Source organism: Oreochromis niloticus, linkage group LG19 (assembly GCF_001858045.2).
Source record: "Oreochromis niloticus isolate F11D_XX linkage group LG19, O_niloticus_UMD_NMBU, whole genome shotgun sequence".
In the NCBI taxonomy this organism is placed as follows: Eukaryota; Metazoa; Chordata; class Actinopteri; order Cichliformes; family Cichlidae; genus Oreochromis; species Oreochromis niloticus.
In genome coordinates, this window is record NC_031983.2 from 472,508 (window position 1) to 498,369 (window position 25,862).

At 42.4% G+C, this 25,862-nt stretch overlaps 2 protein-coding genes across 2 annotated transcripts in view; both read right to left on the reverse strand.

Annotated features, from left to right (window-relative positions):
* The window catches only part of LOC102083216 (transcription regulator protein BACH2), a 37,650-nt gene extending 14,040 nt beyond the window's left edge, over window positions 1-23,610 (reverse strand). The window contains exons 1-3 of the mRNA XM_025901127.1: window positions 22,972-23,610; window positions 20,937-20,993; window positions 10,626-12,005 (exon numbers count right to left, since the gene is read on the reverse strand). Coding sequence (XP_025756912.1) covers window positions 10,626-12,005; window positions 20,937-20,993; window positions 22,972-23,610 — 2,076 coding nt within the window. The remainder of the gene's footprint in view (window positions 1-10,625; window positions 12,006-20,936; window positions 20,994-22,971) is intronic.
* LOC109195782 (uncharacterized) lies at window positions 22,491-25,614 on the reverse strand. Its single transcript, XM_019348494.2, has 2 exons — window positions 24,531-25,614; window positions 22,491-23,912 (listed from the first exon to the last, which is right to left on the reverse strand). Exons 1-2 carry the CDS (start codon window positions 25,594-25,596, stop codon window positions 23,800-23,802), a joined length of 1,179 nt encoding a protein of 392 aa, XP_019204039.1. The 5' UTR covers window positions 25,597-25,614; the 3' UTR covers window positions 22,491-23,799.
* Between the last annotated feature and the right edge of the window lie 248 nt (window positions 25,615-25,862).

Genomic DNA, 25,862 nt, shown 5'->3' on the forward strand with positions numbered 1-25,862 from the left:
TGTGGATTATTAAATATTAGGTCTCTCTCCTCCAAGTCTCTGTTAGTACATGACTTAATAATTGATCAACAAATCGATTTACTCTGCCTTACAGAAACCTGGTTGCAGCAGGATGATTATGTTAGTTTAAATGAATCAACACCCCCGAGTCATTCTAACTACCAGAAATCTCGAAGCACAGGCCGAGGGGGCGGTGTGGCAGCAATTTTTCACACCAGCCTATTAATTAACGAAAGACCAAGACAGACTTTTAATTCATTTGAAAGCCTGATGCTTAGCCTCGTCCACCCCAGCTGTAAAACTCAGAAACCAGTCTTACTTGTTATCATCTATCGTCCACCTGGGCCTTACACAGAGTTTCTCTCTGATTTCTCAGACTTTTTATCTGATTTAGTGCTCAGCTCAGATAAAATAATTATTGTGGGTGATTTTAACATCCATGTAGATGCTAAAAATGACAGCCTCAACATCGCATTTAATCTGTTATTAGACTCAATTGGCTTCTCTCAATATGTAAAAGAACCCACCCACCACTTTAATCATACTCTAGATCTCATTTTAACATATGGCATAGAAACTGAACATTTAACAGTGTTTCCTGAAAACCCTCTGCTGTCTGATCATTTCCTGATAACATTTACATTTACAATAATTGATTACACAGCAGTGGAGAGTAGACTTTATCACAGTAGATGTCTTTCTGAAAGTGCTGTAACTAAGTTTAAGAATATAATCCACCCACTGTTATCATCTTCAATGCCCTGTACCAACATAGAGCAGAGCAGCTACCTGAACGCTACTCCAACAGAGGTTGATTATCTTGTTAATAATTTTACCTTCTCACTACGTACGACTCTGGATACTGTAGCTCCTGTGAAAACTAAGGCCTCAAATCCAAAGTCCCTGACTCCGTGGTATAATTCTCAAACACGTAGCCTAAAGCAGATAACCCGTAAGCTGGAGAGGAAATGGCGTGTCACAAATTTAGAGGATCATCATTTAGCCTGGAGAAATAGTTTGCTGCTTTATAAGAAAGCCCTCCGCAAAGCCAGAACATCTTACTATTCGTCACTGATTGAAGAAAATAAGAACAACCCCAGGTTTCTCTTCAGCACTGTAGCCAGCCTGACAAAAAGTCAGAGCTCTACTGAGCCAACAATCCCTTTAACGTTAACTAGTAATGACTTCATGAACTTCTTCACAAATAAAATTTTTATCATTAGAGAAAAAATTACCAATAATCATCCCACAGATGTAATATTATCTACAGCTACTTTTAATACCATCGATGTTAAGTTAGACTCTTTTTCTCCAATTGATCTTTCTGAGTTAACTTCAATAATTAATTCCTCCAAACCATCAACGTGTCTTTTAGACCCCATTCCTACAAAACTGCTCAAAGAAGTCCTGCCATTAATTAATTCTTCGATCTTAAGTATGATCAACCTATCTCTAATAATCGGCTATGTACCACAGGCCTTCAAGCTGGCTGTAGTTAAACCTTTACTCAAAAAGCCATCTCTAGACCCAGCTGTCTTAGCTAATTACAGGCCAATTTCCAACCTTCCTTTTATATCAAAAATCCTTGAAAGAGTAGTTGTCAAACAGCTAACAGATCATCTGCAGAGGAATGGCTTATTTGAAGAGTTTCAGTCAGGTTTCAGAGCTCATCACAGCACAGAAACAGCTTTAGTGAAGGTTACAAATGATCTTCTTATGGCCTCTGACAGTGGACTCATCTCTGTGCTTGTCCTGCTAGACCTTAGTGCAGCGTTCGATACTGTTGACCATAATATCCTATTAGAGCGATTAGAACATGCTGTAGGTATTACAGGTACTGCGCTGCAGTGGTTTGTATCATATCTATCTAATAGACTCCAATTTGTTCATGTAAATGGAGAGTCCTCTTCACACACTAAGGTCAATTATGGTGTTCCACAGGGTTCAGTGCTAGGACCAATTCTATTTACATTATACATGCTTCCCCTAGGCAGCATCATTAGAAGACATAGCATAAATTTTCACTGCTATGCAGATGACACGCAGCTCTATCTGTCCATGAAGCCAGGTAACACACACCAATTAGTTAAACTGCAGGAATGTCTTAAAGACATAAAGACCTGGATGGCCGCTAACTTTCTGCTTCTTAATTCAGATAAAACTGAGGTTATTGTACTCGGCCCTGAAAATCTTAGAAATATGGTATCTAACCAGATTCTTACTCTGGATGGCATTACCTTGGCCTCCAGTAACACTGTGAGGAACCTTGGAGTCATTTTTGACCAGGACATGTCCTTCAACGCACATATTAAACAAATATGTAAGACTGCTTTCTTCCATTTGCGCAACATCTCTAAAATTAGAAATATCCTGTCTCAGAGTGATGCTGAAAAACTAGTTCATGCATTTATTACTTCCAGGCTGGACTACTGTAATTCTTTATTATCAGGATGTCCTAAAAACTCGCTGAAAAGTCTTCAGCTAATCCAAAATGCTGCAGCAAGAGTACTGACAGGGACTAGGAAGAGAGAACATATTTCTCCTGTTTTGGCTTCCCTTCATTGGCTTCCTGTTAAATCCAGAATTGAATTCAAAATCCTGCTCCTCACATACAAGGTCTTAAATAATCAGGCCCCATCTTATCTTAATGACCTTGTAGTACCATATCACCCTATTAGAGCACTTCGCTCTTGCTCTGCAAGCTTACTTGTTGTTCCTAGAGTATTTAAAAGTAGAATGGGAGGGAGAGCCTTCAGTTTTCAGGCCCCTCTTCTGTGGAACCAGCTTCCAGTTTGGATTCGGGAGACAGACACTATCTCTACTTTCAAGATTAGGCTTAAAACTTTCCTTGTTGCTAAAGCATATAGTTAGGGCTGGACCAGGTGACCCTGAATCCTCCCTTAGTTATGCTGCAATAGACGTAGGCTGCCGGGGATTCCCATGATCCATTGAGTTTTTCCTTTCCAGCCACTCACTATGTGTTAATAGACCTCTCTGCATCGAATCATATCTGTTATTAATTTCTGTCTCTCTTCCACAGCATGTCTTTCATCCTGTTTTCCTTCTTCACCCCAACCGGTCGCAGCAGATGGCCGCCCCTCCCTGAGCCTGGTTCTGCCGGAGGTTTCTTCCTGTTAAAAGGGAGTTTTTCCTTCCCACTGTCGCCAAAGTGCTTGCTCATAGGGGGTCATATGATATGATTGTTGGGGTTTTCTCTGTATTTATTATTGTGCGATCTATTGTACAATATAAAGCGCCTTGAGGCGACTTTTGTTGTGATTTGGCGCTATATAAATAAAATTGAATTGAATTGAATTACTCGAACATAGTCCAGAAAAATGAAAATGATCCTGAAAAGCAAAGGTTAAAGTTGCAAGTGCACATGGAGACATTTAAATCTGCAATGGGAAAGAAAGCACTTGCTTTGGAGGATCTTGAGGCTGCCGAGTCAGAAATTGTTCGCTTCAGCCAGAAACAACATGATGGAGAGGAGATCAAAATCCTACAGAAGGGAGGACAGCTCAGTTGTAGCAGCCAGCTGTTCAAATTAGACCCAGTTCTGCGAGATGGGATGCTGAGAGTTGGCAGCAGACTCAATAAATCAGGCTTGCCAGAAAATGCTAAACAACCAGCAATTCTTTCTAAACACAGCAAAGTCTCTGAAATCATCTTGAGAGACATCCATCAACGAACTGGTCACTGTGGTCGCAATTATGTGCTGGCGCAGTTGCGATGCAGGTATTGGATTCCACAAGCCAACTCAGCAATTAGAAAGATAATCAACAAATGTCAAATTTGCCGTAGGATTTCTGGAAGGGTTGGTGAGCAGAGGATGGCAGACTTACCTGAAGACCGTCTTCTACCAGACAAACCTCCGTTCACGAACACTGGTGTTGACTACTTTGGCCCATTTGATGTCAAGCGGGGCCGGGGTACTGTCAAAAGATATGGTGTCATGTTTACCTGCCTCACTCTCAGAGCTGTACATATTGAAGTTGCAGACAGTCTTGACACAGACTCCTGTATCAATGCGATTCGACGTTTCATCTGCAGAAGAGGTCAAGTTACCATGATGAGGTCAGATAATGGCACAAACTTTGTGGCAGCGGAAAGGGAGTTGAGGGAAGCCATGCAAAGATTGGATAACGACAAAATAGAAAGAGTCCTACAACCAAAAGGTATAAAGTGGATTTTTAACAGCCCGGCTGCTTCACATCAAGGTGGAGTTTGGGAGAGACAAATTCGAACAGTGCGTCGAATTCTCAGCGCTCTCTTGAAGGAACAAGTGCCAAATGAAGATTGTCTTCATACGATAATGTGTGAGATTGAAAGCATTATTAATGGCAGACCTCTCACAAGTGTATCAGATGACATAAATGGCGTTGAAGCTTTAACGCCGAGCCATCTGTTGCTGCTTAAGTCACAGCCCCTCATGCCTCCAGGTGTCTTCAACAAAAATGATGCATACACCAGAAGAAGATGGAGACAGGTTCAATATCTGGCAGATTTGTTTTGGACCAGATGGACTCGTGAATATCTTCCACTTCTGCAAGAGCGCCAGAAGTGGCTGAAACCGAGAAGAAACTTCATGGTCGGAGATCTTGTGCTGCTGGTGGACAGTTCTTCTCCACGCAACTCCTGGCTCATGGGGAGAGTGGTTGAGACGTTGCCAGACTCAAGTGGAATAGTCCGAAGATTGAAAGTAAAAACTAAAAGCAACATCCTCGAAAGACCCGTTAACAAGTTGTGTCTTCTGGAGGAGGCTTCATCCGAGCGATGAAGAGAAAGAATGTTGTTCATGGACATTACAATTAGGTTGGCTCTTAATCGAAAGGAGCCAGTTGAGGTGGTTCGGGCATCTGACAAGGATGCCTCCTGGGCACCTCCTGGGTGAGGTGTTCCGGGCATGTCCCACCGGAAGGAGGCTCCGGGGCAGACCCAGGACACGCTGGAGAGATTATATCTCTCGGCTGGCCTGGGAACACCTTGGTGTTCACCCGGATAAGCTGGAGGAGGTGGCTGGGGAGAGGGAGGTCTGGGCTTCTCTGCTTAGGCTGCTGCCCCCGCGACCCGGCCTCGGATAAAGCGGATGAAGATGGATGGATGGATGAATGGATGGCTCTTAAGGATTAATGTGTAAGTTAGTAATTGTTTAGTTCTCCCACCTAACCAATTAGGGGCCGGATGATGTAAGAGCCAATTAAAGGTTAATTTTATTGGTACTGGTAAAATGATTAGAGGAGAAATATACATGTTTGATGTTAAGAATATAATTTCTAGTTAATTTCAAAATACTGTTTTGTTAAAGGTATAAGAATATAGAAGTGCGACATTCTAATGCGCTTTTTAGTATTTTGGGCTTCCGGCACACTGTAGTTACGTAGTTGGGGAGTCAGATAAGCTGGAAGCAACACAGTTTTTTGACCGAGTCTTGCCATGTAAGGAAAGGAAAGGAAGGAAAGGAAAGGAAAAACTCAATGCATCATGGGAATCCCCGGCAGCCTACGTCTATTGCAGCATAACTAAGGGAGGATTCAGGGTCACCTGGTCCAGCCCTAACTATATGCTTTAGCAAAAAGGAAAGTTTTAAGCCTAATCTTGAAAGTAGAGATAGTGTCTGTCTCCCGAATCCAAACTGGAAGCTGGTTCCACAGAAGAGGGGCCTGAAAACTGAAGGCTCTGCCTCCCATTCTACTTTTAAATACTCTAGGAACAGCAAGTAGGCCTGCAGAGCGAGAGCGAAGTGCTCTAATAGGGTGATATGGCACTACAAGGTCATTAAGATAAGATGGGGCCTGATTATTTAAGACCTTGTATGTGAGGAGCAGGATTTTGAATTCAATTCTGGATTTAACAGGAAGCCAATGAAGGGAAGCCAAAACAGGAGAAATATGCTCTCTCTTTCTAGTCCCTGTCAGGACTCTTGCTGCAGCATTTTGGATCAGCTGAAGGCTTTTCAGGGAGTTTTTAGGACATCCTGATAATAAAGAATTACAGTAGTCCAGCCTGGAAGTAATAAATGCATGAACTAGTTTTTCAGCGTCACTCTGAGACAGGATATTTCTAATTTTAGAGATGTTGCACAAATGGAAGAAAGCAGTCTTACATATTTGTTTAATATGTGCGTTGAAGGACATGTCCTGGTCAAAAATGACTCCAAGGTTCCTCACAGCATTACTGGAGGCCAAGGTAATGCCATCCAGAGTAAGAATCTGGTTAGATACCATATTTCTAAGATTTTCAGGGCCGAGTACAATAACCTCAGTTTTATCTGAATTAAGAAGCAGAAAGTTAGCGGCCATCCAGGTCTTTATGTCTTTAAGACATTCCTGCAGTTTAACTAATTGGTGTGTGTTATCTGGCTTCATGGATAGATAGAGCTGCGTGTCATCTGCATAGCAGTGAAAATTTATGCTATGTCTTCTAATGATGCTGCCTAGGGGAAGCATGTATAATGTAAATAGAATTGGTCCTAGCACTGAACCCTGTGGAACACCATAATTGACCTTAGTGTGTGAAGACGACTCTCCATTTACTTGAACAAATTGGAGTCTATTAGACAGATATGATACAAACCACTGCAGCACAGTACCTGTAATACCTACAGCATGTTCTAATCGCTCTAATAGGATATTATGATCAACAGTATCAAACGCAGCACTAAGGTCTAGCAGGACAAGCACAGAGATGAGTCCACTGTCAGAAGCCATAAGAAGATCATTTGTAACCTTCACTAAAGCTGTTTCTGTGCTGTGATGAGCTCTGAAACCTGACTGAAACTCTTCAAATAAGCCATTCCTCTGCAGATGATCTGTTAGCTGTTTGACAACTACTCTTTCAAGGATTTTTGATATGAAAGGAAGGTTGGAGATTGGCCTATAATTAGCTAAGACAGTTGGGTCTAGAGATGCTTTTTAAGTAAAGGTTTAACTACAGCCAGCTTGAAGGCCTGTGGTACATAGCCGATTATTAGAGATAGGTTGATCATATTTAAGACTGAAGAATTAATTAATGGCAGGACTTCTTTGAGCAGTTTTGTAGGAATGGGGTCTAAAAGACACGTTGATGGTTTGGAGGAATTAATTATTGAAGTTAACTCAGAAAGATCAATTGGAGAAAAAGAGTCTAACTTAACATCAATGGTACTAAGAGTAGCTGTAGATAATATTACATCTGTGGGATGATTATTGGTAATTTTTTCTCTAATGATAAAAATTTTATTTGTGAAGAAGTTCATGAAGTCATTACTAGTTAACGTTAAAGGGATTGTTGGCTCAGTAGAGCTCTGACTTTTTGTCAGCCTGGCTACAGTGCTGAAGAGAAACCTGGGGTTGTTCTTATTTTCTTCAATCAGTGACGAATAGTAAGATGTTCTGGCTTTGCGGAGGGCTTTCTTATAAAGCAGCAAACTATTTCTCCAGGCTAAATAATGATCCTCTAAATTTGTGACACGCCATTTCCTCTCCAGCTTACGAGTCATCTGCTTTAGGCTACGTGTTTGAGAATTATACCACGGAGTCAGGTACTTCTGATTTGAGACCTTTGTTTTCACAGGAGCTACAGTATCCAGAGTCGTACGTAGTGAGGAGGTAAAATTATTAACAAGATAATCGACCTCTGTTGGAGTAGCGTTCAGATAGCTGCTCTGCTCTATGTTGGTACAGGGCATTGAAGATGATAACAGTGGGTGGATTATATTCTTAAACTTAGTTACAGCACTTTCAGAAAGACATCTACTTTGATAAAGTCTACTCTCCACTGCTGTGTAATCAATTATTGTAAATGTAAATGTTATCAGGAAATGATCAGACAGCAGAGGGTTTTCAGGAAACACTGTTAAATGTTCAGTTTCTATGCCATATGTTAAAACAAGATCTAGAGTGTGATTAAAGTGGTGGGTGGGTTCTTTTACAGTTTGAGAGAAGCCAATTGAGTCTAATAACAGATTAAATGCGATGTTGAGGCTGTCATTTTTAGCATCTACATGGATGTTAAAATCACCCACAATAATTATTTTATCTGAGCTGAGCACTAAATCAGATAAAAAGTCTGAGAAATCAGAGAGAAACTCTGTGTAAGGCCCAGGTGGACGATAGATAATAACAAGTAAGACTGGTTTCTGAGTTTTACAGCTGGGGTGGACAAGGCTAAGCATCAGGCTTTCAAATGAATTAAAAGTCTGTCTTGGTCTTTCATTGATTAATAGGCTGGTGTGGAAAATTGCTGCCACACCGCCCCCTCGGCCTGTGCTTCGAGATTTCTGGTAGTTAGAATGACTCGAGGGTGTTGATTCATTTAAACTAACATACTCATCCTGCTGCAACCAGGTTTCTGTAAGGCAGAGTAAATCGATTTGTCGATCAATTATTAAGTCATGTACTAACAGAGACTTGGAGGAGAGAGACCTAATATTTAATAATCCACATTTCACTGTTTTACTCTTTGGTTCAGATGTGGATACTCTATTGTTCTTTCTTTGGGATTTTTTATGTTTAAATTGTTTATTGCTGGTTTTTAGTTTGTTTTTTGTCTGCTTGGGAGCTGACACAGTCTCAATGGAGATGGGTTTTTGGGGGGGTAGCAGGAGGAGAGAAGCTGCAGAGAGGCGTGTAAGACTGCAACTCTGCTTCCTGGTCCCAACTCTGGATAGTCATATTTTGGGGGGTTTAATAAATTGGTCCATATTTCTAGAAATGAGAGCTGCTCCATCCAAAGTAGGATGGATGCCGTCTCTCCTAACAAGACCAGGTTTCCTCCAGAAGGTTTGCCAATTATCTATGAAGCCCACATCGTTTCTGGGACACCACTCAGACAGCCAGCAATTTAGGGAGAACATGCGGCTAAACATGTCACTCCTGGTCTGATTGGGGAGGGGACCAGAGAAAACTACAGAGTCCGACATTGTTTTTGCAAAGTTACACACCGATTCAATATTGATTTTAGTGACCTCCGATTGGCGTAACCGGGTGTCATTACTGCCGACGTGAATTATGATCTTACTGTATTTACGTTTACCCTTAGCCAATGTAAATTCAAAGTTTCAATAAACATCTTTTTTGCAAGAAAAGAGCCTGGACTTGCTCGCGTTTCAAATGCATGTTGCCGGACTGACTGCTAAAGGTGGTACAGAAGAGTGAAATAGAGACGGAGTGCCGCCAGTACAGCGGCTACCGGCGAAAATAATGGAGGAAATCTGGACGGTAAGCCAATTTCTGTCTTAGCGCATTTGCGCTGCTGTGTGTTTTTGTGGTCTTCTTTTGCGGCTGATTCAGTGAATTTTGGTCAGAGTGTGGTGAAACTTGATGTTTGGAATTGGTGATAGCTCTGAAAGATAACCAGCCTATCTTTAGCCGGTTACATGAAGTCTGGAGAATTTCTGGTTCGCCTTGTTTGTTTAGCGGACTTGTGCGCATTTACATAACTGCTCGTTTAATCATGGCTTGTTTTCGTTGAGTTTGGTGGTTGTAGAAATGGTTTATATGAGATTTTAGCTGAGATTCAGAGGTTTCTGTGGATACCACACATATCTGGACTTATATTTCTCACCCCGTGTTATAACCAATTAAACATGATCTCCTCCTTTTTGCTCCCGGTACTGGGGGCGTGGGGTTTAAAGTACTTGTTGCAGGCTGCTGAGTTTGGATCTTTTGCTGTGAAGTACAGCCAGACTTTTGACCGCTTCGCCTTGGGCATTTTTAATCTGTAGCTCTGCTCTAAAAGAACGTACGTACCTGGGCCCGCCTACTATCCTTGTAAAGGTAAAATGATCGGCTAGAATCCAAAGTGTATGACATGTCATGAAAAAAAAAGCACCGAAATGTGCGCTGCTTTTCGGTCTGGTTACTACCATTTATGTCAAAACCGGTGCCATAATGGCACCCGATACCGGTACCCATCCCTAGTCAGCAGATGGGAGATGTGGGCAGCACACCCATGTACATCCTGCCTTCTTTGCCTCTTTTGTGCAGTTTGATATTTAAATTCATCAAACTTCACTATCTCTACTTCTGCTCTTGACATCGTCAGTTTTACACCTGCCTCCCTCTCAACAGGTATTCTGTCTCGCTTCTACTGACTTTCATTCCTCTTCTTTTCTGGAGCATCCAGAGCATTTTCTACAAACATCATATTCCACGAAGCCTGACCCCATCTGCAAACCTGTCCAACACCACTGCAAACAAGAAGAGGCTGAGAGCAGATCCCTGATGTAATGTTACTACCACCTTGAAACAATCTGTCACTCCTATCGCACACCTTACCAATTTCTCTCTGTCCTCTGTCCTGCACCACCCTACTGCTCTGCCATGCTACGTCCAGATGAAGAGAATCAACCTTTTGGGATTTAATGGCTTCAACAGCAAGACATAAGACAGGAGACAAGACACAAAACACTGCCACAAAGGTGTGTTTGTTTCATCCTTGTGACCTTATTCCAAATGTGATTAATGACCGACAAGGAAAGTGAAGGTTAAATCAATGATCCCAGTAATTTTGAGGCTGTTAAGCCAAATATATACAGTTCTGCTTTAACGCAGTTCTCATGCCAGAAAGACAGTTCCAAGATGACCTCAGTGCCAACACACTGACATTTTGGCTAATGGAGTATAATAAAGAGCCATACTAACCTCAGGTCCAGAGATTCTAGAGGTGCCACTTTCACTGTCTCCCTCTGAGAAAGAGCCTGATTCATCACTGGAGTTCCCACGACTAGCACTGAATGTCTTTTCAGATTTAATCTTTGTGCAATCCTGAGTGAGGACTACTTCTTTGTGGGGATTCCTGTGCTCCACCATCCCAGCCAGGCAGTGAGGAAGTCCAGAAATTGAGCCTGACTGTGGCGATGAGGAAAAGTCAAACTGGGATGAAGTGGAAGATGAGCTACCAATGGTTGCATCCTCTGGGTGAGAGTATGAGGCACAGGGGCTGGAAATCTGGTTGCATGATTTAGAAGTAGTAGGAGAGTCCACTGATGTTTTCATTGAAACAGGGCAGCTGGTAATGAGGAATGACTGACTGGAGGGAAGGGATTCTTCCTGCATCAAGGTTGAGATGGCCTCATCAACATATGTATGGGACAGCATATGTTGCTTGATAGGCACAGAAGAGAAAATGACACTGCGTCTGTCCAGCTTCCCTTCATGCTTAGACACTGAATTTTCAAGGTTTCTACTTATACCAGTAAGCGCTGCTGGTATCACATTGGCAATGCCAGTGTTGAGGTCAACTTCATCCAGGGATTCCCTCTTCGTTTGTGGTCTCTGTATGACCAGTTCTTTGTAATGATTTAGAGACAGTTGGTTGCTTAGTAGCTGCTGAATGGTGGTGCTTGGCATGCTGCTGAGACCACCTGTCTGGAGGTAGGAACGCAAACAGGAAGAGTATGATACTTGGCTGGAAGATTGCATATCTTCTACTGGAACCCCTTCTACCTCTAACTCCATCTCCAATACCTCCTCAGTACACAAGTCTGAGTTGCTGTCATTCCTTTCATCTCCTTTTTCCTCAAATACGCAGGGTTCTTCTTTGATCCTGGAGGGTGTAAGACGTGTTTGCGGAACAGCGCTACTGTCGGTGAAGTGTGAGCTCAGAGGGCTAATTGAGGTATGGTTAGCCGAAATGATGTCATTACTAATATGATGGTTCTCTACATTGTGCTTGTTATCACAAACTCCATCCTGATATTTCCTATATTTTGGACACTGCGGCAGGTCAGCAACAGCATGACTGCCCTGCTGCCTTGTGTCTGCAGAATCATAACAGGATATTTCCTCAGAAAAGACTGGATTCTCTGTTGTGATATTATCGTTGTATTCCACCTTACCATTATGGGCAGGTTGGCTGTCATTCCTAAGCTGGGCTTGAAGAAATCGGAAGCAAGAGTCCTCCAAATTATGGATACCTAGGACGTCCGCGCACAGAATTACTTCATGGATGTTTTCCTGACTTAAAACCAGCTTGGCGGTGTAGGCAAACTGAAGCAGTGGAGCGAAACCCTTGGCTGTCACCTGTGGAACAGAATTAAGGAGTCAAATTAAAGAATGAAAAACATCTATTTAAAAATGAGAGATCATATTATATCAATGCAGATTTCTTTTGGAAGAACAGATCACAGCTCACAGCAAAAGCTGAGCTAGCAAGCCTCAACACCTCCCACAAATATGGAATGAAGTCAAACCTTCAGTATCACTACACTAATCACTGGCACTCCCTCCCTCAGTTACTTGTTGACACTGGCCATATACAAGCAGTGACCTTACATCAGGACAAGCAAGCCAAACACTGCTTGTCAAGTGAAATCCTAAAATGTAACATAAATTATAACCAAATCAGAAGTGATACACCATTTTTTCATTTACTGTCATCCTGTAGCCATAGTTAGCGTTTGTCTTTGGAAGCCCATTTAACTGTGTTTGCCTTGAATCTACTGGAAACTCTAGCATTTATCGTTTTTATATGTGTATCCGTGTCCTGTTTACCATCTTAATATTTTTTGATTTTCCTGTAAATATAGATAGTTAACACAATGCTCAAGTCGTTTAAGTCAGCTGTGTTATTTTCTGCTTCTTAATTCAGATCAAACTGAAGTTATTGTACTCGACCCTGAAAATCTTTTTTTTTTTTTTTTTTTAACCTGTCCCGTTTGGTTCTTTTGCCATCAGAATTATTGTCTAAAGGCGAAGAAAGATGCCCAACGGATTTACTTTACCAAATGGACCATCCCAGCCTTGCCGTAATGGTCCATTTGATTCACCTTTTATTGTTTATTTTATTTTCACTTGCTGAATACGGGACAGACTTGACTGGGGGAAGGAAAGGGGAGAAAGAAAGAGGGAAAGAAAAACAGCGGGGAAGAGGGACGGGGAAAAAGGGCAAAAAACCAAAAACCAACAGAATAAGCAGACAAAAAATACATATATCGATCACCTGGATCACCTGTTGAGAAAGAAAGAAGAAAGCAAGCAGAAGAAAACGAGAGTAATAAACATCATCACAATGATCTATGGGAATATGTCAGTAAATACTAAATATTAAACATTATTGTGCAGCACATAAGATCGACAGCGCACAGTGTGCTTTGAGGTAGGAGTCAAAAAGGGTGTAGTTTGTGTGTGTGATCACCTGTGTGTACACCTGTGAGCATGGACACGCTTGGTTTTTTTTTTTAAAAGGTTCCTTCATGTAATGATTGGCTAGAGGGTGTGGGGGGCCACTGCCCCGTCCTCCAGGGCATGACGCAGGTATGGAGGAGATCAAAACTCTAGACATCCAGAGGCCCCCAGAACACAAGAGACCAAGGAAGACCAACAGAGGGGCAGCCACGTCACTATCCCAGAAAGAGCTGAGGAGAGTCCCAGATGAGGGGTCACTCAGCAGCCGCGGAGCAGAAGCCAGGGGGGGTTGCAGTGACGTGCCCGTGAGCTCCGCCGGCAGCCAGCTGTGCCTGAGTGACCGAGCTCCGGGCCGAGAGGCCGAGGGCACCCCGCCTCCGAAGTGGCCCGAGCGAGCCCCAGGCTCCAGGCCCCGATAAGCAGCCGCCAAGGAGTGAGCCGGTGTGTACCTGGGCGCCCACCCCCGGACACACAGAACCACCAACGCACCGATGTCTGAGGGCGTCCGCCACCAGCAGGGGAAGTGGTGGGGGGAGATAGGCCTCCAAACCTTGGAGGGCCTGAGATGTCCCCAGAGAGGTGGCGTCTGATACCCAACCTGACATATAGACACAGACATACAGGCACACACAGATACAAACATCCATTCCCACCCTCATGCTCTCATAAGCAATTATTCCACACTCAACCAATGTGGAGACAGACATAAAGAGACGCTGTACACACAATCACTCTCCCCAAGCGTACTCTAAGAACCGGGTCTGGGTACCCTTGCCCCTGGAGGGGGAAACTGCACCCAGACCCAGGTGGTGTTACCCTTTTCCCTGCGGTGGGGAGAAGCAGACCGCCCCGACTCCGTAGCAGCAGGGAGGCCCCACATTCCAGACCCCAGTCGGACGGCCAACTCCTCCTCCCAGCCTCCCCGCTCCAGCACGCCGCAGAGAACGGGGGTGTGTGAAGACTCCAAACCTCCTTCCACCCGCTCATATGTAGCTTTGATGCATGTGTGTTCTAAGGTGCATTTAAAACCCAGGAGGGCATGGAGCTACCTGCCAGAGCAGCAGGTAAGCGCATAGCCCCTCCTGCTAGCCCTCAATGTCTACGTGTATTTAAAATTGAGAGGTGGGCAACAACGCCAGGGGTGAGGTGTACACCCTGATGGTAATTTGGATTCTGTGTGGCGTGCCCAGCCCCAAGACATATGTATGTGTAATGAGAGTGTGAGTAATGTGAATGTCTAAGGTGTGGGATAAAATTGAGGCAGAGGCAGCCAGAAGGGGACAGAGGGGGGGGATGCCTCCCCTGCACCCTGGTGACACACCCCTACCCCAAGGCCCTGCATGTGTGGGTGATTGTGGTGGAGCGGGAAGAAGGAGGCAGCTGGAGATGGGGAGGGAAGGAAGGGAGGGGCAAGTAACCCCTCCCTGGGGCCAGCTCCCCCACTGACCCCAGTAGGCACCCCCATACTCTGCAACCCGCCAGGGAAAGGGGGGCCCAGGCCCATCCGGACCGGGGCCCAGCGCGGCAGCGCTGCCCGGCCCCACAGAGCCCGGGACAGTCCACCCGACCCCACCACAGAGAATCCCATCCCATCCCATCATCCACTCATCTTCCAGACTACACTAGACAATAGACGCCCAGGCTGAGATCTTCCTCCACCTCTCCTGTATCTCCCCCTCCTGCAGAGAGAGTTCCTGAAGAGAGGAAAGCTCCTGCAAGATGTGACAACCTCCCCCACCAGTTGAAGAGCCCCCCAGGTGGCTCAATGCACCGGCGGCACCCTGCGCCAGGGCCGGGCCCCCATACACCCACCCGCCCACAACCCCGGCAACACACCAACCAGGACCCAGCCCCTGAGGCCCGGCCAGGGCCCCGGCCCAGAGACGGAGCGCCCCCAGAACCTCATGCCCGTCCCGGACCCACCCAGGGGCAGCCAGGCTACCAGGTCAGTAACCCACGTCCGTCAGCACAGACCCTCCCCTAGCCCTGCTGCACGCAGCCACGAGGAAACCGTCACCCAAGAGCCAACAGAGCCCTTAATTGGCCATGACCGCTACCCCGGGTTGAGCCCCCCACGGAAGATGCTCCTGGGGAACCCCCCGATGCCCTAAGCCCGTCCCTGCCCCACACCCATCACAACAGTGAAGGCGGGACCAAACTATGACCCCCCACCCCCACTAGGTGATGGAGCTGATCAAAGGAGCCCAGAGCAATTGATCTGATGTGGTGGCAGAGGCTGTATCAAGACTAATGTAATCTAATAGATAATTTCTATATTGGTTAGAATTAAGATTATTTTTATTTTTCCAGTTCATGAGGACTGTTTTCTTGGCTATGCATAGGGCAGTGAAAACCATATGGGCTATATTCTTTTCCGTAGTGACATTATCTAGGCTGCCCAACAAACACACTAAAGGGGAAGTTGGAATGTTACATTTCAGACACTTTGATAAGTCTTCACATATCTCGCGCCAAAACTTCTGAACTGGTGGACAGAACCAAAGAGCGTGGATATAATTGTCCGGTGAATTGGTTTGGCAGTGTGAGCAGTTGTTGGTAGACGTAAAGCCCATCTTGAACATCCGATGACCTGTATAGTGTACTCTATGTAGTATTTTGTATTGAATTAATTGAAGACTGGGGTTTCTAATTAGATGAAAGGTTTTTAAGCAAATCTGAGACCAGAAGTTTTGGTCTAAGTTAACTGATAAATCCGCTTCCCATTTTGCAATAGGAAGTGATATTGATTCATCTGTTTTAGAAAGCATTCTGTATATTTTGGACAGTAATTTGGGGGTTTTAAGAGTAAGAAATTGAACCACACTTGGTGGTGTTTGTAGTTCAACTTGACCTGGTTTAAATCTCTTTTTTACTATGGATTTAATTTGTTGATACTCTAAAAATCTTTTCTTGTTGATCCCATATTGTGTAACTAGTCTGTCAAATGAAATAAATTCTGTTCCTTCTAGTATATGTTCTAAATATTTGATTCCTTTACCACTCCAATCTTAGGTTATTGTACTCGGCCCTGAAAATCTTAGAAATATGGTATCTAACCAGATTCTTACTCTGGATGGCATTATCTTGGCCTCCAGTAACACTGTGAGGAACCTTGGAGTTATTTTTGACCAGGATATGTCCTTCAATGCACATATTAAACAAATACGAAGGACTGCTTTCTTCCATTTGCACAATATCTCTAAAATTAGAAACATCCTGTGATGCTTAAAAAACTAGGCTGGACTACTGTAATTTGTTATTATCAGGATGTCCTAAAACGTCCCTGCAAAGCCTGCAGCAAGAGAACTGACAGGGACAAGAAATAGAGAGCATACTTCTCCTATAATGGCTTCTCTTCATTGGCTCCCGGTTAAATCCAGAACTGAATGTAAAGCCCCATAGTACCCTATCAGCCCAATAGAGCACTTCACTGTAAGGGTGCAGGCTTACTTGTGGTTCTTACGGTATTTAAAAGTAGAATGGGAGGCAGAGCCTTTAGCTTCAGCTTCTGGTTAGGACTGGATCATGTGACCTCAAATCCTCCTTTAGTTATGCTACAACAGGTCTAGACTGCTGGGGGGCTTCCCATGATGCAGTATATCTCCTTCAGTCACCTTTTTCACTTACTATGCGTTTAAACACCACTCTGCATTTAATCATTACTTATTATTAATCTCTGGCTCTCTTCCACAGCATGTCTTTGTTCTGTGTTCCTGCCTTGACCCCAAACCAGCCGTGGCAGATGGCTGCCACTCTCTGAGCCTTGTTCTGCCAAAGTTTTCTTCCTGTTAGCAGGGAGTTTTTCCTTCCCACTGTCACCAAAGCACTTGCTCATAGGGAGACTCTGTATCATTGTAGCGCCTTGAAGCAACTGTGAAATATAAATAAAACTGAATTGAATTTTTGTTATCAATATTTTGATACAGTGAAAAAATTCCCAGCACTTCACTTGTACCACGTTTTGTCATACTACAGCCTTATTCCAAAGTACACCACATTGCCAAAAGCATTCATGTTTGCAGACAAGCTAGTTTCCTGATGACCAAACAGGAGCAGTAAAGATAGCCAGAGGCCTCAGGAAAGCACTTGCATGACTGTGTGGGGTCATCTAGTGTGTGTCACTACGGTATAATGTCAGGTAAGGCCTATAAAACAACTGGAGCACTGTTATTACTTTCCGGATACACTGCATAGTACTTATTTCAGTTGAAATGTGGCCAGTTTTTTGGAGTAAATCTGTATTTTTAGAGATATGTAGAAAAGTGACCACACACCACAGTACACAAGTGTTTTATATTACCCATCTCCAACTACCGCATAAGGTTTACTGAAAATAGCAAGTGCTAGAATTGAAGGGCACTTACAAACTATATTCTTTGCCATAGGACAAACAGACAAACAACACTTTGCATTTGCATAAGAATCACAGACAAGAGAGCGACACTAACAGCACTAGGGAAATAAAACAATTTTCCAAAGAAAAGGGAAATTAATTTGTCAAATGATGTAACAACTGTAACGATGGAGTGCAGATCGTCATCCACTAATTTCAGACAACTTTTAACATCACATTTGACTAGAATACTAGAAGAGTTCATGGTCAGCTCAGTTACTACAACGTGTCCAAGTCCTGTGGCTGAAAAACAATGAGGTACAACGCTTGGAGCTGTGACAGACCAAGAACAGTATATTATACGTACACGCGGGCTGATGTAATATTTAGTAGATTTAAACTTACAATACATGATAAATCTATTAATTTGGTCACAGAGTGGTTATGAAACTGGAAGAGATCGATTACAACGCTCTTCCTCATAGTACAAGAAGAAAAAGGAGATGGCACATAACAGTTCGGAGTTAGATATTGTGAGCTAATAATTGTGCCCCATAAGTGACCAATCAACCATTGTCATGGTTATTTTTTCACAATTTTGATTTACTCATTCTTGTCTGGATCCCTTTACTTCTTACCTGTTATTCATCCTTCAGCTCTTTTGCATTAGGTTTACTTTAGCGTGGAGTTGTTAAGTGTGAATGTGATGGACAGGTTTTTTGGCACTGATACAAAATGTATAAGTTTACTCTATGTGGGTGTGTGTATGTGCTTGTATAGTAAAATATATGGATATTGGTATGCATATAATATAAGTCTATTGTGAGCTAGCATCATCTACATCTCTATTGTTGAGAGAGGTGGGGCAGAGTATTACCTGTCATCACATCTTCAGAGAGGGTAAAAGGTCTTCACATCCAGCCTTTTAGGTTAAAATGATACAGAGTGCTAAAACAGAGTTTATCTACACATGCTCTTGCTAATAATAAATCATCTTTATTCTTAGTTAACGATATAATGAAAGTAGAAGTCTGATTAATATTTTGAACGAGAAATCCAGTTTGAGTAATGACAATTCCTGTTTTAATGTTTTAATGGATTTTGTGTGCATCTACATGACCTTGGCAGATTAGTCTGTGTGTAGCTGCAGGAATGTGGAAAGTTAAAAAATGTGTTTCTAACCCATCATTATTCATGATTCTGAATATAAGAAATCTCACTGAATAGTCTGTTTGTGTGTGTGTGTGTGTGTGTGTGTGTGTGTGTGTGTGTGTGTGAGAGAGAGAGAGAGAGAGAGAGAGAGAGAGGGAGAGAGGGTAGCCACTAATCTAAAAAGAATGTCTGACCAGAAACGGTATGATTTACTATCATAAGTATATTGTGATCAATATACTCAATACTCGTACTTGAATAGTAAAAAGAAAAATTATTCTTATGGACAATTTCTTTTCAGTGCTGCAGACCTGAGAACCTGAAAACATCCACAAGACACAACAGTGTCTTGTGGATGTTTTCAGGTTCTCAGAACATTGCACTTCTCTTTTCCTCATGCCCATTTATACCAGTTGTTGTCACTCTTACAAACAGAAGTTGTCGTGAAATTGTCTGTTAATAAAGTCTGCAACGCAATCAGCTGTGACCAAGGCATAGTGACAAATGTGTCCTTCATCTAAGAAATAAAAGGCAATACAGCATTCTACAGTGAAATTCCAAGCACTTGAATCTAAATGAGAGAACAAACTAGAAAATTTCCATCACAAAGTGCAGGCCACACTTTTTTCTTTCAGCTTCCAACATAGCAAAATTGGTATGGCCTGATCTGGCCCACACAATGTGCTTACACATGGTCCACATAACGCAAAGAATGACGGCCCTTTGGTGGCCCAGGTCTGGTTTGCCAGAGGTGGCCCACACATGGGCCAGTACAAGGCAGGTTGCAGACACACTGGTGGCCCTGTGCTGGCCCAGAACAGTTTCATCTCTAGCCCCAGATGTCAGCCTAATGTGTACCTTAATCAAGCCATGTAATAACAACATGTGCCAGAACATAAAAGTGCAAAAGTAACACGACGAAACTCTGTTCATATCTCACTGAAGAGATATGAACAGCACTTTTCTACGCTCCCGGATTACTAAAAGTGCTCTATACAACATGCCACATTCACAAGACTGAGTGCTTCCTAACTACATTCATACACATTAACACTCTTGGCATGCAGAATGGAGGATTAAAAAAGCAGGAACTCCAGCAACACTTGAGGAAAGAAGAACAACTTTAATAATTGACCAACGCGTTTCGGCTTGTGGCCTTCATCAGGGTCATAGTAAAACATTGTAAAAAAAAATTGCTTAAATACAAGACAGGAAACAGAAAAAAATTCAAATTAACCAGTCAAAACTTCACAGATAGGTCAGCTGACATATAATAAGTAGGGTTAACTAGTTAAGTCACAAGTAAATACTGGACTAGAACATTAATGATGAGGAGGAGAGGGGGGGTGACATAACCTCCATATGTCTGAAAATAATACATGCATGAATAGCATAAGAAGGATACTATAAATCAGTGGTTCCCAAACTTTTTTTGCCAGGCCCCCCTTTTTCACAAGAAAAATGTTCGCCCCCCCCGCACAAACACATCCTCCAAACACACACACCCATATTTTGTTTACAAACTCCATTGCGGTTTATTTCACACCTCAAACATTTAGTAAACAATTAAGCAAATACAAGTAAACGGCAATAAATTACAGGTAGTAATAAAATATACTACTAACTCTTTTACGCTGCGTCCACACCTGCACGGGTATTTTTGAAAACGCAGCTGTTTCTATGCGTTTGGGCTTTTCGTCAACACGTAAACGGCGTTGCGATTCACCGAAAACGGAGATTATTTAAAACTCCTTTTTTGCGTTTATGTGTGGACGAGGAATACAGAGTTCGTCACGCAACGTCAAAGGTATGTGCCTCTTTTCACGTCACGCTGTGCGCCACGTTATTGTTTATATGAGATGAATTGCAGATAGTCAGATTAACAGTATTTTGTCTCTATCGTCAGGTTTTACACGCTTACATATACACACGCAGTTACTGTCCCTCCATTTAGAAAGGCAGAGGCGTCACGGTGTAATTATTTTATGTGTAGTTGTTTTTTTCCTGTGTAATAATATTCAACATTGCTATCAATACATTTTTCAAAAAAAATGCCTCTCTGTGCAAAATGGGTTTAAACACATAAACAGCTGTGGGATACTGTTTGTCCGTGATTTGAACAGGGGGAACAAATTACGGCAGGATCAGCCTGATATTATTTGTATCCCACTGTAAGTTTACTGCATAAAGAGCTAACATGTCCAAAATGTCAGGAGTAGTTAGTTATTACAAGAAGTGTTTGTGAACTAAAAATCAAGAATGTGGGATACTGTTTGTCCGTGATTTGGAGAGCCCAGCGCTGCTCCTGACGCAGGGAAACTAATTTTGCAGGGGAGACCTACCTTGGCACTTGTGCAGGTGAGGCCAAAGGGAAGACATGCTTCACCATATTTTCTAGTCTTTGGCTTGGAAGGAAGTTGGTTTGGAAATATATTTGGCGATGCTTCATCTCCTGCTTTGCGTTTATGTGGGAGCCCCGTCAAAAACCTGTCCACAGTGTCCAAGCGCTCTTTTTTTTTTCTTTTCATACCGCGCCCCCCCTGCAATGGCTCTGCGCCCCCCCCTAGGGGGCGGGCCCCACACTTTGGGAACCTCTGCTATAAATATACACACAGGTAAAAAACAAAAACCCAACAAGGGGCAGTCTTTAATGGTAAAAGCACGTTTGAATTGGAAAACAAGATTACATCAACACATGGGAACATATTTGTTAAAAAATCCTAATTTATGTCTCTAAAATTTAGACTTGAAGTGTAGACTAAAGATGAGATGTCTAGAACGCTATGCCTCCTTTGGCTGAAGTAACAAGATCAATTGAATAAACATTACTCATGTGAGAGTAATTTAACTGATAAAATTAGGATAAAAAATGAAAAATTAAAAATAAAAATAAAATTTATTTAAAAAGCTGTAATTCATAAAAACTCATTGATAGAAAAATCCTCATTCATACCTCTGGGGTGCAGACTCTTAAAACGGAATATCCAAAATGCTTCTCTTTTTTTTTTTTTTTTTTTCCGGATAAAATTTATATTGCCACCTCTTTGGTTTAGTTTAATGGCGTCAATGCCTAGGAAAAATAATGGTGAATTTGGATGTTTAACATTGAAGTGTCTTGCAACAGGGCTGGTTAAATCATTCCTCTTGATCGAACTTCTGTGTTCATTAATTCTTTCAGAGGGTGGGATGTTTCTCCTATATATATTTTATTGCATGGGCACTGTATCATGTAGATTACATTTTTAGTTCTGCATGTGATAAAGCCCTTTATGGCAATGGTTTTGTCACCTATAGTAGGGTCTTTGAATGATTTAACATTTTTGGTGTATTGACAATTAATGCATGCCCCACACTTGAAATTACCATGTAGGTTATGGGTTATCAGGGTTTTATCTGGAGTAATAGGGTCCTGGCCAAGGTTTTAATAGTTTTGCAATTTTCATTAGTTTTTATTTTTATTTAGTTTTGACTTCAGATTTTCAATTCTATATCAGTTTTAATTAGTTTTTACCATTTTTTTGGTAGTTTAGTTTAGTTTTTATTTTTTGAAAATCCTTCGTTTCAGTTTAGTTTTTATTAGTTATAGTTACAGTTTTAGTCTTGTTTGCAATACGAGCTACATACTAGGGGCAAGACTGTTTAAAAAATGGAAATAATTAAGTGTAACAAAATCCCAGTTTCATCATATCCATCCATCCATCCTCTTCCACTTATTCTTGGATAGGTTGCTATTCCAGCTACAATACCCTGGTGCACCCTGGACAGGTCACCAGTCTGTCGCAGGGCTAACACATAGAGACAGACAACCCACATTCCCAACTATGGGGAACCTATGGGTTCTTTTTTTAAAAATATTAATTTAGGGCAGATGAACAAACAATGATACCAGGCAACTATTAAAGATATATGGCTTTAATATTTAGTAGACAGATTTACAACAGCATCTGAAAAGCAGGTAGTGTAGATAAACAGAGCTTAGCCAACTCTAAAGTAACTTGGATGAAATTTAAGTTAAACATTAGGAAGCCAAACATTCAATGCTGGTATTACAGCTGTGATAAAACACTGCAACTGACTAGCAATACAGTAACACAACACAAAAGCCAAGCCATCATGAGTAACTTTTAAGTGTTTAGTTATACATTAGTAAAATATAAAAAAAGCAAAAAAAAAGCACTGAACTGAACTGCAAGTGTGCATGTGGGTGAAAAAGGAGAGGTACATCAGGGTACATCAGTCAAGTAACAATTTTTTGTTGATCTTAAGGAAAACTCGCTGCTCCAGAGATGTGGTTGTTCTGTTTCTCAGCCCAGATGACAGGAGTCCACACACAGAAAAGATGCGTTCCACAAATGCTTGTGAAGCAGGGGCACTAACAAGATCTAGAGCTACAGGGGCAAGTTTTGGATAGACAGCCTGTCTTGCTTTCCAGAAATGCAGGGGTGTCTCATTAAACACACCCTGTTTGACCTCAGTGATGTACTTCTCCATCTCAGTAAACAGACCATCTTGATTTACATATGACAAGTTGAGCTCTATACGAGATGCAAGGAAGCGGTATTTCTGAAGGACACTAGGAGGGACCCCTGTTACAGTTTCAGTGGGCTCTGCAGTGTTAACATCATCCTGAGAAGTAGTGCGTGGGTTATACTGAGCTGCCAGGTTCTGCACAAAGGACTTTGCTGCTTTCATCAGCGATGCTGTATCTGGTGACTGAAGAATCAGTGAAACATTTGGATCCAGCAGGCAGGCTCCTGCTGGTGTAGCATCAAACTGTGTGGAATCAGGATTAAGAATACCAGCAAACCGTTCCCTTAAAGACTTCAGAAGCACTTGTGCTAAAGGATTCCTAAAAGGACTTGTCAGCAGATGTGCCTCAAGGTTGAGCAGACATGGCACTACTTGTGAGAGTGACTGGCTGTCACTCTGAAGCTGGTCTGTATGAATGGCAAAGGGTTCAAAGAGCTTGACAAGGTTCTCCAGCTTGGCCCAATCACTTGTGAGAAGTGTATCCATCTTCAGCTGCTCAAGCAGTTGGTTTAGTTCAGCTCGGGTTTCTAGCAGTCGTCTCAACATGTCAAAAGTACTGTTCCAACGAGTGGTACAATCCTGGATCAGAGTTTTACCACACCTTTTGATCATTTCTTCATTTGCCACTGATGATTTTCTTACAGCATGTACCAGTTTTCTTGCTTTAGTTATGACTTAATCAGCAGTCGGGTGTTTCATGGCATCTTTGATTGTGAGCTGGAGAGTGTGTGCTAGGCACGGCATTCTGTGGAACTTGCTGCTCTCCCCATATTCTTGCAGCTCAAGGTCTTAAAAAAAAACAAAACAGACAGTTATAAAACGTGTAAACATTATAAACATAGAAGCAATAGTCTAAAAATGTTGTTATATTTCCACTTGAGGTATGTATTTGATTTAATAAAAACTATTTCGTAAACTATGGACATTAGCTCTGTGCTGAAGGTCTCTTAAGTAAGCAGACCTGTTTCAATACATTTTACTTCTTAATAGTGTTATCCCCATAGCCATGAGTAGGATCACAGCAGAAGCACTGATTAAAGCTTTTACTGGGGATTGTGAGTCAAATGATGTGGGCAGCCTTTTATGTGAATAAAGCATAAACAGCATTGCAATTATTTAGTTTAAATAAAAAAAGTTGGGGAACTTTCGTTTACAAAAACATAGTGAATCTTTACCAGCTACAGCTAGTTTCCATTTCCAGCCTTTCTGCAACATATATGCTGTCTGCAATATAGCTACAGAGGAAGAGGAAGTAGGAAGTAGATTTCATCCATAAATTCACATGCATCAGAAAATTTACTAGGAAACTAACATTATAGCTGCAAATGCTGTTGATTAATGCAACGGTTTACATGAGTAAAAAGAAAAAAAATTGACAATGTGTTTGCTCCTATAAAAACACTCACCAAAATCTCCACGTTCCTCACACTCCGTGTCTGACTCCTCCGACTCAGACTCCATCCACATTTCATGTTGGCCCTCTCCAGCAGCTCTTTGCTCATCCTGAGAACCGTTGGTATCATCAGTTCGCCTGCGATTCTGAAGAAGCCGTACGGCCTTGACGATGTTGGCCCCGTTATCGGTTACAACGAGCAGCACCTTCTCTTTCCCTACAGCCCACTCTTCTAATGTCTGATCAATGCAGCGGGCGATGGCCTCACCAGTATGTGGGTGCTCCAGTCGGTGCAGGTTAAGCAAAGCATGGTGGACCTGGCCTCCAGGTGGGTGGTAAAAACAAGCTGACACACCCATGAAAGATGCTGTTAATCCCCTTTTGCTCCAGCCATCTACACACAGTGTTAGCTTCCTCGCTTCTTTTATTAGTTCTTTCAGTTTCTGCTTTGCTATATCCATCTTGGCCCCAATGAGACAATTAACTCTTGCAGCTCCTGGTGTTCGGAATTTTGGTTCAAGTGAATTGCTAAAGTTTTTGAAGGCAATTGACTCACACAGTTGTGTAGATATCCCAGTCTCAATAAACATATTCACCAACGCTTCCTCTCGCTTGTGATGTTCCTGCGAATTGACCAACCAGCAGCCATCGGGTCGCCGTTGGAAGCACTGCATTAATGTTTTTTGTGGGGTTGTCTCAGCATGCATCCCGCTGCCTTGCCTGGGGTTAGCTTCTGTTTCTGGGCATGAGGCTTGGGCGTTCTCCCTTACCTTCTCAAGGTAAGCTAGGTTAGCCTTCTTGTGCAAACTTTTCAGGTGCACTTTAAGGTTTGTGGGATTTTTCCCCTTTAAAAATGTCCCACATATTTTATCTCTTTCCATTACAAGACACTTGCTTTTATCTAAAACACTATCATATTCGAAGTAATCCCAAATTGGACTCTGGCGCTTTCTCCCGACTTTTGTTGACATGATACTACACGTGGACTGAGCGGCAACACAGACGACCCGACTGAGGTACTTGCCACCTGCTGGCACAATAAGGCACAGCAAGAACATAACCTGGAAAATACACTTCATTCTCACCCTAGACTAACGTATGACACATACACATCAACGAAAACTAAACACATTTTCTCTATAAATTCAGTTAATTTTAGTTAGTTTTGTGAACGGTCATTTCAGTTTTAGTTAGTTTTCCTTTTTTTGCAAAGTCTCGTTTTTATTTTTATTTCCGTTAACGAAAATGTTTTTTATTCGTTATTTCGTTAGTTTTCGTTAATGATAATAACCTTGGTCCTGGCAAGCTCTAACAAGTCTATCTTTAATATTCCTTCCTCTCCTGT